The following is a 16,203-nucleotide window of genomic DNA, read 5'->3' on the forward strand; positions in this document are numbered from 1 at the left end:
TTAAAGAGTATGACCAGTTTTATTTCTAGGAGGAAAATGATGTTATTTTCTTCATACTTTTAATCATTTGACAAGGAATCTGTTAACTTTTCATGTTACAACAGTTATTAAATGTTGTTCAGTGAAAGACAACATCCACTCAAAAAATATTGGGCTAATTTTTTTTAATCATCATCATCATCATCACATGACCAGTACTTTGGCAATAAACCCTAAACGCTGGAATTCCCTCCCTAAAACTCTCTCCACCCACTTATCCTTTCTTAAAACATTCCTACCTATTCTTTGTTTTAATATCACCTTAGCTCAGTGTCAAATTTGCTTGATAACACTCCTGCAGTCATAGAGTCACAGAGGCGTACAGCACAGAAATAGACTCTTTGATCCAACTCGCCCATGCTGACAAGATATCCTAAATAAATCTAGTCCCATTTTCCAGTATTTAGCCCATGTCTTTCTAAACCCTTTCTCTTCATGTATCCATTTAGATGCCTTTTAACTGCTGTAATTGTACTAGTCTCCACCACTGCCTCTGGCAGCTCATTGACGCACTACCTTCTGCGTGAAACACTTGTCCCTTAAGTCCCTTTTAAATCTTCCCCATCTCACCTTAAACCTATGCCCTCTAGTTTTGGACTCCCCTACCCTGAGAAAAAGACCTTGGCTGTTCACCCTAGTCATGCCCCTCATGTTTTTATAAACCTTGATAAGGTCACCCCTTAGCCTCCAATGCTCCAGGGAAAATAGCCTCAGTCTATTCAGCCTCTCCCTATGGTTCACACCCTCCAATCCTGACAACATCTTTGTCAATCTTTTCTGCACCCTTTCAGAGTTTAACAACATCTTTCCTATAGCGGGGAGACCAGAATTGAATGCAGTATTCCAAAAATGGTCTAACCAATGTCCTGTGCAGCCTCAACTTGACATCCCAACTCCTATACTGAATGCACTGACCAATAAAGGCAAGCATTCCAAACACCTTCTTCACTACCCTGTTTGTCTGCCACTCCTCCTTCAAGGAACTATGAACCTGCATTCCAAGGTCTCTTTGGTCAGCAATACTCTCCAGGACATTACCATTAAGTGTAGAAGTCCTGCCCTGATTTGCCTTTTCAAAATGCAGCACCTCACATTTATCTAAATTAAACTCCATTTCCTACCCCTGGCCCATCAGCCCAACTGATCAACGTCCGGTTTTATTCTGAGATCCACACCAAAAATTTTTTCTACATTAAAAGCAGTATGTAAATAAAGTATGTAATTACAAGTTGCTTTTGCCGTTGTTGTAGAATTTACTCATTTCAAATTTATGGGATGAAATATGGGTGAATTAAACAATGGACAGATGATTTGCTCTCCATTAATAGCTGTTCACCCTCCTAGTCAGATCACTATCCACTCCTTTGTCTGTCCAACTCTCTCTCTTTGGGCTCCATCCCCCACCTATCGTTTACTACTACCCCCTCCCCCCACCTTCCTCCTTCTGCATATAAACCAACATTTTCCGAGCTACCATCAGTTCTGAGGAAGAGTCGCTCGACTCAAAACATTATCTCTGATTTCTCTCCACAGATGCTGCCAGACCTGCTGAGGTTTTCCAGCACTTTCTGTTTTTGTTTGTGGTGGAGATGATCAGCTCTAATAGCTGAAGACAAAAATATAACCCAATGCTCTTCGTTTGTAGCAGCAGAAGTAGGCCACTTAGCCCATTGAGTCTGCTCCACCATTCAATAACTTCATGGCTGATCTGATAAGTTTAACTTCACTTTCCTGCCTTTTACTTGTAACCTTTACTTTCCTTACTGTTTAAAATATCTGTCTATTGCAGCCTTGAATAATCTTAACAGCCCAGCCTCGACAGACCTTCACAGCAAAGAATTTCACAAATTCACTACTCTTTCAGAGAAAAGAAAATCCTCTATATCTCTGTCTTAAAAGGGTAATGGCCCTTTATTCTGAAACTTGCCCTTTGTTCTAGGCTCTTCCACAAGGGATGACAACCTTTCCACATTTACCCTAAGTCCCCTTAGGATCTTGCATGTTTCCTCTCATACTTCAAAACTCCAATGAATACAGACCAACCTGTTTAAACGTCTCCTCATAACTCAGTCCCTCTAGACCTGGGACCAGATGAGTGAAACTTCTCTAGATTGCCTGAACATTTACTCTTTGTAGCTCCATGCAGGTCTATTTGCTCTCTGTCTGTCTGGGTAAGGAAGCAAACGCAGGGCAGCAGTCCCCTTGCACTTACTGTACATCAACGGCTTCTGGTAAATTCCTCAGTGAGTTTTTCTTTTTAACTTGAATATAAGTAAAGAAGTTGGTGTCTGTATTGAAAGTGTACAGGTGGATACAATAAAAGCAAATGATGCATTTGTGATGAAACTGCGCCAATTGAATAATAAATGAATAAAAATGAACTTTCATTTCCTGCATAACTGTAAGCCCATTAGAGCCGGCCAAGCATTCACTTACAGTGCAGTGGAAACCTTTTTTACATAAGTAAACACGCTACACTTCTCCCAGTGTTATGATAATAGAGTAGGATCAGCTACAAGGACATTTCTAGATAAATGTTCCATGGAAAGGATCTGAATAATGTCAACATGCAAATGGATTTTAGGTTACAGATGCACAAAACACTAAAAACAGCTATGCAGATTAACAGGACAATAAATAATGCACACCAAGAAGGACAGAATTAAAAACCAGGGAATTGATGTTAAACTCACATCCTGTCTTGGTTAGATAACATTTAGAATGTTGTACACAGGTCCATTCTCCACATTATTAGAGAGAATTCAGAGAAACTGCAAAAAAATGCTTCACAGAGATAATACAAGAAATGCAAGATGGTACCCAGCAGGAAGGATTGAAGAGATTAGGGATTTGTTCTTTAGAAAATAGCAATGCAATATGCAAAATGCAATAGTAAAATAAATTAGATCACAAGGCCAACACGATGGCTCAGTGATTAGCACTGTTGCCTCACAGCATCAGGGTCCCAGGTTCGGTTCTAGCACGTTTGCACGTTCTCCCCGTGTCTGTGTGGGTTTCCTCTGGATGCTCTGGTTTCCTCCCACAAAGATGTGCAGGTCAGGTGAATTGGCCATGCTAGATTGCATTAGTGTTCGGTGCATTAGTCAGAGGGAAGTGGGATGGGGTAGGTTACTCTTCGGAGAGTCAGTGTGGACTGGTTGGGCTGAAGGGCCTGTTTCCACACTGTAGGGAATCTAATCTAATCATAATAGTCTTCAATTAGTTCAGTAAGGAATTCAAGTGATTTTTTTTACCTGAATACTGATAAGTAGAACTTTCACAAGTGGAATGGGAGGAGACTAGTATAAAAGCTTTCAGGGAAAAGCCAGCTGAATATAGGAGATCTTGGTACAGTGTAAAGCATTCCTGCTTCTAAATCAGAGTGGTGCCTCTTCTTGTACGGTGTCATTCAAGCAAGGTGTAAGGTATATTCATTATGTAGTCTGAGTATTAACTTGTAAATTAACATAGAACATAAAACATTACAGCGCAGTGCAGGCCCTTCAGCCCTTGATGTTGCGCCGAGCTGTGAAATTAATCTGATGCCCATCTAACCTACATCGTTTCATTGTTATCCATATGTATGTTGAATGCCCATTTAAATACCCTTAATGTCAGCATGTCTACTACAGTTGCAGGCAGGTTGCTCCAAGCCCCTACTATACTCTGAGTAAAGAAACTACCCCGATATCTGTCCTAAATCTAACACTCCTCAATTTGAAGCTATGTCCCCTCGTGTTAGCCTTCACCATCCGAGGAAAAAGGCTCTCTCTGTCCACTCCATCTAATACTCTGATTATCTTATGTGCCTCAATTAAGTCACTTCTCAACCTTCTTCTCTCTGGCAAAAACAGCCTCACTTCCTTCAACTTTTCCTCATAACACCTTCCTTCCATACCAAGCAACATCCTAATAAATCTCCTCTGAATCCTTTCCAAAGCTTCCACATCCTTCCTATAATGCGGTGACCAGAACTGCATGCAATACTCCAGATGCGGCCCTACCAGTGTCTTGTACAGCTGAAGCATTACTTCATGGTTCTGAAACTCAATCCCCTACCAATAAACTCCAATACACCATATGCCTTCTTAACAACCCTATCAACTTGGGTGGCAACTTCAGGGATTTATGCACCTGGACAACGAGATCTCTCTGTTCATCTATACTGCCAAGAATTTTCCATTGGCCCAGTACTCTGCATTCCTGTTACTTCTTCCGAAGTGAACTTCCCTCACACTTTTCCGCATTAAACTCCATTTGCCACTTCTTGGCCCAGCTCTGCATCTTATCGATGTCCCTCTGTAACCCACAAAATCCCTCGGCACTATCCACAACTCTGCCTTACCTTAATGACATCTGCAAATTTACTAACTCATCCTTCTATGCCCATATCAGATCATTTATAAAAATGTCAAACAGCAGTGGTCCCAAAACAGATCCTTGCAGCACACCACTGGTAACTGAGCTCCATGATGAAAATTTCCCATCAACCACCATCCTCTGTCTTCTTTCAGCTAGCCAATTTCTGATCTAAACTGCTAAATCTCCTTCAATCCCCAACTCCGTACTTTGTGCAATAGCCTACCATGTGGAACCATATCAAACCTTATCAATTCTTCCAAAATATGGCAGTGGCAATTATGGGAAAGATTACTGGTCAGCCACGTCATGGAAAGGAATTGGATCCTCTTACTGAAAACTATCAGTGGGAAAATATACCTTGCAAGAACTTCACATCCAGTCTGAGGACATGCGTGATTGCTGCAACAGAGGTGTAGACTCCGCTTGCTGTTGTGTGATAGGGCTGTGAAAAGGCTCATTACTGCATGGGAGGAGGAGAGGAGGCTGATTTTAATGTGTCTTGGAGGTGGGGTGGATGAAGGAGATGTGAGGGTATGAGATTGGAGGGGACAGAGTTCAATTACTGTGTGTAGTGAGAGGGGGAGGGAGAGGAGACTCATCAGAGGAGTATATACATACTCCTTATAATTGTATGTATAAGGAGTGGAATATTGTGTGTGGATGGAGCTGAGAGGAGGCATATAATTACCCTATTACTGTCTATGCATATTTTTCCCTTTCACTGGACTCTTGTTAATGCCCATAAGGAAGAAAATAAATGGTTAAGTGGGGCGTTAGGATGATATACATCCGAGTTCTTTCTGTCAATATGATGGAACATGCTGGAAAAGGTAATTGTTTTGAAAGGGTTAATGTTAATATACATTGGCTCTCCCCTTTCTATTGATATTACACAGTCTGTGTATGCAGATGAGGAATTCTACTCTAGGTTTTGAAGGAAACATTTATGTATGACCTAAGGTCCTAGCTGTTTAGCCTGTGTAAAGATAGTTGTATGTATTACAATCATGTAATTACCTTTCTTGTCATCTGAGAAAGCAGATATTCTATGGTGGTGCATCCTCTCCCACAGATTGCTAGAATGGCCCAAGTCTATGCAAAGGCAAACAAGCATTGGTGGCAGTGAACTGCCTCAAAACCCCTTATCCAGTCCCACATGCTCGTAAAGATGGTAAAACCAGTGGCAAACAGTGTAAAACCACAGGATCCGCTTTTCTAAGCATCCACATTCTGTCACCGCCTCCCAGCTCTCGCAGTTTAAACACCCTTTATATTATTTCTTAAGGAAAAAAAATGAACTGTGGATATTGAAGCTCTCAAACAGAAACAGGAATTACTGGAGAAGCTAAGTAGGTCTGGCAGCATCTGTGGAGAGAAAACAGAGTTACTGTTTTAAATGCAGTGACTTTTCTTCAGAAATTATAGGATGTTAACTCTGCTTTCTCTCCACAGATGCTGCCAGACCTGCTCAGTTTTCCTGCATTTACTGTTTCTTTTAAGAGTGACTATTGCTCCCAGTACTGGTGTGTCCCCAGCAACCAGAAGGTGTAATACAGGAATTTTTTGTGCTGTCTGTGCATCGACTGCCTACTGATGGCCCTTGTTCCCATGTTTGCTATTCCTCAGAACAATGTTTGAATTGTCTTGGGGAGTTTGTTCAAACAATGATTGCAGGAGCAGACCGTTTTGAATTATTAACTCAGAGATTTGTGAATTCAGCTCCCGGCTGTGACTAATTTGAAACTGGCCTTGTTTCTGTGGTGAGTTTTAGCAGTTCTCAGCTGACCTGTTAACTGGAACGCTGCACATTGGTGCGGTAGTTCATTCTGTCTTTGGGGACAGGTTGGGGGATGTTGAAGGATATTCTCAGAGGTCTGCCTTACTGAACCACATCATGCGAATAATCAAGTGGATCATGAATGGTGCATGTGAATCATACTGTTCAGCTTTAGCAATAGGAGGGCATCTATGCAACAGAGTCAGATACAGAGCTGTCTTTTCAACCACTTGCCCCTAAGATTCAAGATTGTTGTATATGGTGGAAAGCATAGTTCACAGTTTGGTTAATTCCTAATGAACAAAATAACCAGGCTCACATATAGCACTAGTGTTTAACAATGTGAATGGATAGAAAAATGCTTCGTACAAAGTTTTTAAACACACACACACACACATCACTGAAGTAATGGTATAATTCTGATTCCCTTGTGTCAGCTGAGTACTTTAACAGAACAGGCAATGGCAGTGAATTACATTCAGGAAAATATGGGTTTTATCTTTCAACTTTTCCATCTGTTCAGAATGGAAGTTAATGATTCTTGGAAAAATATTTCATTATAGGAAAAAGTAGCTATACATCTGAGTAATCCCCAAGGAGGGTCTTTTCTTTAAATTTAACATTATAAAAATATCAGGTTCCACAGGAAATTCCAGCCTTAAGTCTGTAATATGGCATCTTATCAAATTCCTTTTGAGAATTCACATATACTTTTTAACTGTAGATTCTGTGGGACAGATTTTGACGCTGTGATAGTGTATAAAGTGTGATAATGAATCTTATCCAATTTTTACTTGTAGGGTTGATAATCTCCCAGCTTATTGGTTTTCCCATTTTGGAAACAATTTATTTTGGAAAGTGATAGTAAATGCCTCTGCAATCTCTTGCTCACTTCCCTCCAGCATTCTGGGTCCCACACCAACAGATATAAACATGGGGAATGAATACAAATCTGGTGAAAAATAAATCCCCTCCCTATCCAACTACTGAGGTGTAAGTCACAGATATCCACATAACAGGAACCTTTCTCATTTCTAGTCTCCACTATCATAGTTAACACTATTTACAGACAGAAAATGGCTCATGGTGCACCATGGACTCGCAGTAATTACTACACTGAGAAAATGTTTGGAGAAAGTAGCCTTATTATTGAGATTTGGCTGCTGAAGGATCCAATCCTTATTTTAATCTTTTCTATCCTGGCAGTAGTTGATTTCCCATTACTGGTAGGAAACCTGCCAAAAGCCTGTTTTACACATGAAAAAAATCCCCCCCCAACAAAAAATGGGCAGAACTTTAGACACCAATGCATCCGTTCAAAAGGCAAATGATATATTAACTTTCATTAGAAAAGGGTTTGAGTGCTGTTGCCAAGAAATTTTATTTCAATCACATGGAGGTGGCACCTGGAGAAGTGTACAGTTCTTGTCCCCTTGCCTAAGGAAGGATACGCCTGCCAAAGAGGAAGTGCAGCGGAGGTTCACCAGACTGCTTCCTGGAATGGTGAGTCTGTCCTAGGAGGAGATGTTGAGGAGACTGTCTTCTCTAGTGTTTAGAAGAAGAAGAATTTATTAAATTCTTAAAGGGAAAGGTAAAGTTGCTGGGATCCTCCTGGACTATGGGGCTGCACTCTCATTAGAGAGAAACAACTTGCAGTGAGGGGAGAGGCTGAGAAGGACAGTCCTTCATAGGAGCCTTAGCCAATACAGGGATTGAATGCACACTGTTGGTGTCACTCTGCATTGCAAACCTGCCCTCTATTCATGGGATGTGGATGTTGCTGGCGAGGCCAGCATTCTTTGCAACTTGAACTGACTAGCTTGCTAGGGCCTATTAAAAGCCTGCTTTTATACCTGGTGTTACATGTAGGACAGACCAGGTAAGGATAGTGGATTTCCTTCCCTTTAGGACATTAGTGAATCAGATGTGTTTTGCAACAATCAATAATAGTTATAAGTTCACCATTGGGCCAGCTTTTAATTTCTAATTTTCATTGATTCATATGTCACCATCCACCATGGTGAGATTTGAACCAATGTCCCAGAGCAATAGGTCTCTGGATTACTGGTCCAGTGACAATATGACTATGTCACTGCTTCCCCGAAGGAGTGTTACAGGATTCTTGCTGGCCAGCGGCAAGTTGCCAGTTGATGGTGATTGACAGCCTTTTAAGGATGGTGTCTTCTAATCTGCGTTATATAGGATTATAGGCTTAGAGTGAGTGGGAGTTATTGAAGTTATTAAGAGTAATAAGAGGTCTTGTGGCACAGTGGTAGTGTCCATGTCTCTGAACCAGAAGTGGCCCATTCAAGGCCCACTTTGGGAGTTGATGCTCAAGAAAGGTGTATTTATTGCACAGCAAAGCAAGGCTTAAGGTGGATACTCAAGATAGTCATGTCAGCGATTTAGTCGACTGCGCACATTCCCCCCTGCCTCCCAAACCAAGGGGTCCAAGTGGTTGGGGTAATGTATACTTTTAAATGTTGTAGCTTTGAATGGTGATGGTCGAGTCTCCAATCTTCTTTCTATCACTTGTCTGACCTGAAATGTTTCCTTGGAATCGTAAAACAATCAAAGTCAAACTACTCAAGTGTTTCAAAAGTAAAATACTTCAAATGTTGAGAAACAGACAAGAAACAAATACTCGGCAGATCTGACAGCCTCTGTGGAGGAAGGAACAGAGTTGTTTTTGTCAGATCCATGATCTGTCATCAGAATGCTGATCCCAGAGCTGAAATGTTAATTTTTGTTCTCTCTTCATAGCTGCTATCAGAACCACTCAAACATTTGTTATTTTTATTTTATAATGCTGTCTGAATTTCTCTGATGTATTACTGTCTAAGAATATTCCAATGTCTTATGCTACATAAATCTGATGTTGTCTGGTGGATGAATAAACATTTGTTTCCAATGAAGGTCCTTTTATTTAGACAGGTAATTTCATGATGGAAAACATCATGAATGAATGTTTATAGAGCAGAATCAGTGAATGATTTAACTTCAGTTCCTAACACATGGGTGATCATAAAATCTTATAACACCCTTCACTGATTTCAATAATGCCACATGATAACAGCAGTGAATCTACACAATAGTTTGTTTCATTTGTAGACCTATCAGACCTAAGCCTATGGATTTTTTTTTGCAGGTACCATAATTAGATTAGATTACTTACAGCATGGAAACAGGCCCTTCGGCCCAACAAGTCCACACCGACCCGCCGAAGCACAACCCACCCAGACTCATTCCCCTATGTTTACCCCTTCGCCAACACTACTGGCAATTTAGCTTGGCCAATTCACCTGACCTGCACATCTTTGGACTGTAGGAAAAAACCGGAGCACCCGGAGGAAACCCACGCAGACACGGGGAGAATGTGCAAACTCCACACAGTCAATCACCTGAGGCGGGAATTGAATCCGGGTCTCTGGCGCTGTGAGGCAGCAGTGCTAACCACTGTGCCACCGTGCCACCCTAATGTTTTATGAGATGATATTTCCAACTTTGAATGTATTTTCTTGAATTTCTTACACTAAAATTCTCTGAAATTCCCAGGTGTTCTCACAGATTCCTACAATAAATACAAGGATATCCCCACCAAAATAACATAAATCACACTCCCACTGCTGCTGGTCTGGAGGCTCTCAGGGACTAATAGTGGGAGACACTGGAGTAATGGCAAAAATCCATAAGCCCCTCAATGGCACAGAAGCCTTTCTGACTGAGAGGGGAAGCAGATAACTCTCTGGGGATATGAGCAATAACCTAGTGATAGGTTTTTGTTGATGGTGCTCTGTAAGTGTGTACAAAGGGAAGACCAATGTGAATGTCTAACCTGTTAATCTTTTATTAATATAGACAGTGACATTTTCACAGCATGTTTGAGATTGAAAGTTTCCAATCAGGAGTTCAAATACAGCGCAACACATTGGAATTCCAACGGTATATTCTATAATATAGTACACAACAAAATTTCAAAAGCTAGCATTCAACCACAGTCTTCTAACACCAGATGCATGTTTTTTGGAGGAACTCCCTGCCGTGCCCAGTTCTTCCTCACTGTTGCAGTTTATGCTAATTCTACATCCAAAATAGATTGCAGTTTCTAAGTTTGTATTGACAGCTGTATGATTAGAATGGAGACCAGCAAAAGTTGATCTGTCACTATAATGTCCCGTAGTCGTCAGGGTAAATGGTCGCAGATAAAGCTAACAGTGAAACATGGCATGGGTTTTAAATATTTATTTGCCATTTTCTTCCACCCCACAGTAGTCCAGCAAAGGCACAGCCGCTGGCCTATTTTGGAGAAGGTTCTGGCCCCATATTACTGGATGATGTGCAGTGCACAGGGAATGAACTCTCTATAGACCAGTGTCCCAAGAGCTTATGGGGTGACCACAACTGTGGGCACAAGGAAGATGCCGGTGTTTCCTGCAATCCTCTCAGGAGTAAGTACACAAAATCAAACAATTTTTAACATAACTAATTCTATGAAGTGCATATTGAAGTGAATGGGTATGATATTGTATAGCAGTCTAAAGCTTCATTTCAGTTAGTAAATTGTAATAATTTGGCATAGATTAAAGAACAAAATCAATAACTATGGTGCAATAACAAAGTTTTAATGATAATGATGGAAAATTGTGCCTCAGCATCCTTAATGTATTTCCTTGGTTTCTGCACAGAAGGACTGAGAAAATGGTTGGAGGATTTCTGACTGACGTTTTGCAAACTTGGTTTTATTCCTGGATTTTGCACTTTCAAAAGAAGAAACTGATTAGTTTCTTGTGACAGTAAAGGGTCCTACAGCAGCTTTCAGAATGAGTTAATATTCAGTGCATTCTGATTCTCAGTACACAATGTTCGATTATTTATAACTTTTCCTGTGTGAAATGCTTTGCAAAGGTGCAGCTACTCTTAGTTTTGTTCTTGTGCAGTCGATGGACGGGGAATAGATGTACTTGAGTTTATTAATCGCAAATATGCAGGGCATCAATTCTCCAGGCACTAAGTAATAAAAGTTCTCAAATGTAATAGATAGGCCCTATGTGCTTGCAACATCTGTTTCCAATGGTCATTTGGAGACCTCTCAGACTGAAGTAATGAAATGCATAAATTGCAACAATTCTTGTTTCACAGAGGAGAAAATTACAGTTTTATAACTGACAGCATTGCATGAATTTACTTGTAGTATTTTAATATTTAGTCTGTACCACAGCTGTCTTAAACTAATCATTATTAGCATAAGTTTTAAAAAGAATTCTAGTTTTCTATTTAATTAAGTTACACTTAAAAACAACTGGATGCTTTGATCTTTATTATAGTGTTATCAGATATCCTCACTCGAGCCCTTTGTATTGTTCAGATGGTGCTGTGCGCCTGGTCGGAGGGAAGGGTAGCCATGAAGGACGACTTGAGGTGTACTATGGTGGCGAGTGGGGAACTGTCTGTGATGATGGTTGGACAGAGCAGAATGCTCAAGTTGTTTGCAGGCAACTGGGATTCAGGTACCTAAGGAGCTTTTTATCTTCAGCTTGTTTATCAAATCAAAGAAACATGAGAGTGAGAAATTAAGAAATAAAATTAAAGCCAGTTGAAGCTATGATATCTTCTAAAAAACTAATTCAGTGTGAAATCACCATTTGCTTTACTGCATGGAATATTGGATAAGGCAACATGGGGAGAATCACTTAACAGGAATGTTAGATTTGAAAGAAATGTTGATTAAAATAAGTTAACTGCAAAAGCTAAGGTTACTGAATTAATGATAATTGACACAATCATTTTTATAGCAGGGTTAGGTCAAATATTGGGGGAAATGCAGTGCAAAAGTCACATATTTTTGGGCTTTTTAACGACTGGGAATGTGACTTGTGTGGTGATCTTGTGTTTTATCTTGATGAGAGATATGAATTGTGTGTGTGGATATAAATGTGACTAAAGCGTGATTTTAGTACCATTTTATGTTGCATAAGATGCCACTAAGAATTCCAAAAGTAAAGTAAACAACCTTGAATTTTCAAAAGGCATTTGGAAAGATGCTGCACAGAAGATAATTGCGCAATATTAAACATCATGGATTGGGGATGATATATTAGTCATGGATGTAGGATTGGTTAAAAGGCAGAAAACAGAAAGGCCACTGCTAGATTGGCAGGTTCCAAGTACTCGGGCATCTCAAAGATCAATATCTGAGCCTCGGTTATTTCCAAACCATATGAACAACTTAGATGAGGACATGAAGGATAATGAATTCGAAATTGCTCATGAACAAGCTTAGTAGAAAATTAAGCCTTGCAGATATAAAGAGACTACAAAGTAATGTAGATGGGGGAGGAGGGCAGCAGTGATGGGAAAAAAGCGAAAGGTAGTATTAAATGTAGAAAAATGTGAGCTGAGTTAATCAAGCTGTCCAAAGATGCCAAAGACCTCTAGAGGCTGCTGAGATGGACCAACCACTTGGCACTTCTGGCTGAAGATTGTTGTCCTGTGTGTTGGACTCCTCCATTATTGAAGTTGAGGATACTTGTGGAGCTTCCTCCAGTCAGCTGTTGAATTGTCCACCACTATTTACAACTGAATTGGACAGACTGCAGTGCTTAGATCTGATCCTTTGCTTGCAGAATCAATTAGCCCTGTTTTCATTTGCAGTTTATGCTGTTTGCCGTGGAAATGGTCCTGCTTTGTAGCTTCACCAGGTTGACGACTCATTTTTAAGTATTCTTCATCACTCCTATGCTCTTCATTGAATGAAATTTAACCTCCTGGCTTGATGTTAGTAGTAGAGGGAGGATATGCTGGGCCATAAGGTTACAGATTGTATTGGAGCACAATTTTGCTTCCGATCAATAATGCCCAGTTTCAAGCTGCTTGATCTGCTCAAAATCCATCTGTTTCTGCATGATGATAGTTTCATAGAGCACAGTGGAGGATAGATCAATGTGACGGTAAGCTCTTTCTCCATAAAGATTGTGATAGTCACTCGTATAGATATTATCATAGATAGATACACCTGTGCCAGGCAGATTGGTGAGAATGAGATTGAATATTAGTTTCCCTCCTTTTAGGACACAATCAACTCCATTAGTAGAGGTGCTGCCAAGCCACTCTTGGTGGTCCACATTGAAGTCCCCTACCCATTGTACATTCTGCTGTCTTACTATGCTCAGTGTTTCTTACTCAACATAGGCTAGTACTGGCATCAGCAGCAGAAGATGGTAGTACATGGTGACCATCCTGAGGTTTCCTTCCCCATGTTTGACTCAATGATTTGAGACTTCACAGTGTCTGATGTAAATGCCAAGAACTCCCAAACAGCTCTCGCCTGACTGTATATCACTGTGGTGTTACCTCATCAGGGAAAGTGAAGGTGTTGTCTGGTACATTGTCTGTCAGATACAATCCAATGAAGACTAGTTCCAGCCATGCCAGCTGAGCAAGAAGCTTTAGCATGAAGTTGGCCTGATCCTTTAATGAGGTTTGAATGTCTAAGAGGTTTTTGCTGGGGATACAAAAGGGTTGAATCTTTATTTATGATATTTTCAAGAGATCATTCTTCTTGCATACTACACTCTTTTTTCATACTCTTGCCATGGAAATGGTCCTGCTTTGTAGCTTCACCAGGTTGACGACTCATTTTTAGGTATTCTTCATCACTCCTATGCTCTTCATTGAATGAAATTCAAATGTTTATACTCAACTTTATACTTTGTTTCATACTCTTCTTTAGTATCATCTTCTCTTCTGTTTGTTTTTAAAATTACATCGGCAGCCTCTTGTGAGTATTGTTAGTGATTGACCTTCACAGTAAGCAAAATGAAAAACACTTTCTGGTCTATCAAATCAAATGCCACTCTGGAATCTGGCTTGTCAAGTATTAGCATCAGCTAGAATCATAGAAAATGACAAGCCGGGCCTAAGGGCTAACTGGCCTACTCTGATTCCTACAGAGTTTACTTGTTGACTTCAGGCTACTAGTGGAAAAGATCATTCATGCAAAACTTACAAGGCACTGCTTTCTAGGATTTTCAATATTTGCAGCTAATTGATGAGGTCCCTGTTAGTCAGTGAGTTCATAATTACTTCAATTCTAAATATTTTAGCAGGTATTTGTTGCTTCAACTGTTGTGCTTTTCTCCCCCTCTGACAGATATGCACAGAATCCCCCAGAAAGACGGTTTGAAGGAGGCTCTGGGCCGATTTACTTGGATGATGTCCACTGTTCAGGTCAGGAATCGTCACTGTCTTTTTGCCCAAGAAGCGAATGGGGAAAGCACGATTGCAGCCACCACGAGGATGTGACTGTCATTTGTACACACAATGCTGCGAATGACATCCAGGGAATCCTTTTCGGTAAGTGATGGTCAAGACGTGCAGGACTAGTTGTGTCTTTCAGACGATAAGACCTCCATTGAGGCCTCGCAACTGTAAATGTAAGGATTTGCACTCAGTCAAGCTGGAACAAAACTAAAGTAAAACAGTGTTCCACCCTATTCTGGTACCCATTGGGAAATTCCACTGGGCATTTTCCCTGGTTCAGTTGGAATTTTGGACCAATAGAACATTAAAAGAAAAGATTATGTATTATTTTTCCACCCACCAGGTCCCCCTATCAGATTGATGGATGGAGAAAATAAGAAAGAGGGACGTGTTGAAATTTTTATCAAGGGCCAGTGGGGAACTATTTGTGATGATGGATGGACTGATGAGGATGCCACTGTTGTCTGCCATCAGCTGGGATATGAGTAAGTCAATGTTAGATGAGGTGCAGGTGTGGTGTAGCTTACTGTATCATTAAAAACATTTATTCCCCGATCTAGCTGTTTAAATAATAAATTCAAGCACAATGTTCAGTCACTTAATGACTGCCAGATTCTTTTTTCAGACATTACATTTTCTCCTCTTGGAATTCCAGGTGGGGTATTCAAATTGCTATACTTAATGGAAAATAGGCTAATATTGAAGAAAGGAGAAAGTGAGGACTGCAGATGCTGGAGATCAGAGCTGAAAATGTGTTACTGGAAAAGCGCAGCAGGTCAGGCAGCATCCAAAGAGCAGGAGAATCGACATTTCGAGCATGAGCCCTTCTTCAGGCTCATGCCCGAAATGTCGATTCTCCTGCTCCTTGGATGCTGCCTGACCTGCTGTGGTTTTCCAGTAACACATTTTCAGCTAATATTGAACAAAAACTAGTGTGTGTTTAGACAGTTCACGAAGATATAGCACAATATGGGTAAATGCTGAAATAATGCAATAGCATACTTTTAACTTTACATTTTATTAAATATAAAACATAAGGAAACAGAGACTAAAGATTATTCACTTGGATTTTCCATTAGAGTGCTCCCAATTGTACAACATTTCCTTAGTGGAAGGTCAACTCATGTGCTAGACAAAACACCTTTATGGTCATTTAATCAACTTCTCTAGTTATCTAGTCAACAGCAAAAAAGCTCTCTGTAGTATCTAGCCATAGTACTTAGTATAAACTGCTTATAACATTTTCTGTGGTTTTACAATTTAGTGAAGGAGAGTGCATTATATTTCAGTAAAACACTTTGTTCCTGTCAAGTGTGATGTTAACAGTTTGATCAATAATGCTTCAGTATTGCTGAAAAAAAAAATACATCTATGGAAGATTTAAGCTTTACAGTTTTGCCTGCCTGAATCTTGTACTCACCAGGACATTTCCTAAGAATGCAAATTTAGGAGAAAACCAACATTTATACTGTATGAGAGGAGAGTGCTAATTGGTTGACAGGTAGGTTCTGGCTAGTAGAGCATTGCCATGAAGAGTGCACCCATTAATGCTGATTGATTTAACAACAAGGCCTTGTTTACATTTTAAACCATAAAGATTGGCTCTGAATTGTTAAGAAATAATCTATAAAATGACTTTTGTTTTAGTTGAAACGGGGCAGTGCATGTACATGTTCTTTTTGTCTACAAAGAACAGGGCCCTGTTGTATATATTATAGTTAACACCATCCAATGGGTGTTAACTATAATATATGTAACTCTCAGTA

General features: G+C 40.2%; 1 protein-coding gene across 4 annotated transcripts in view; it reads left to right on the plus strand.

Annotated features, from left to right (window-relative positions):
* The window catches only part of prss12 (serine protease 12), a 141,392-nt gene that overhangs the window by 70,926 nt on the left and 54,263 nt on the right, over nt 1–16,203 (plus strand). For all 4 annotated transcript variants that reach the window (XM_043696805.1, XM_043696809.1, XM_043696814.1 and 1 more), the window contains exons 5-8: nt 10,448–10,626; nt 11,544–11,685; nt 14,328–14,530; nt 14,781–14,922. In XM_043696805.1, coding sequence (XP_043552740.1) covers nt 10,448–10,626; nt 11,544–11,685; nt 14,328–14,530; nt 14,781–14,922 — 666 coding nt within the window. The remainder of the gene's footprint in view (nt 1–10,447; nt 10,627–11,543; nt 11,686–14,327; nt 14,531–14,780; nt 14,923–16,203) is intronic.

Source organism: Chiloscyllium plagiosum, chromosome 1 (assembly GCF_004010195.1).
Source record: "Chiloscyllium plagiosum isolate BGI_BamShark_2017 chromosome 1, ASM401019v2, whole genome shotgun sequence".
Taxonomy (NCBI): Eukaryota; Metazoa; Chordata; class Chondrichthyes; order Orectolobiformes; family Hemiscylliidae; genus Chiloscyllium; species Chiloscyllium plagiosum.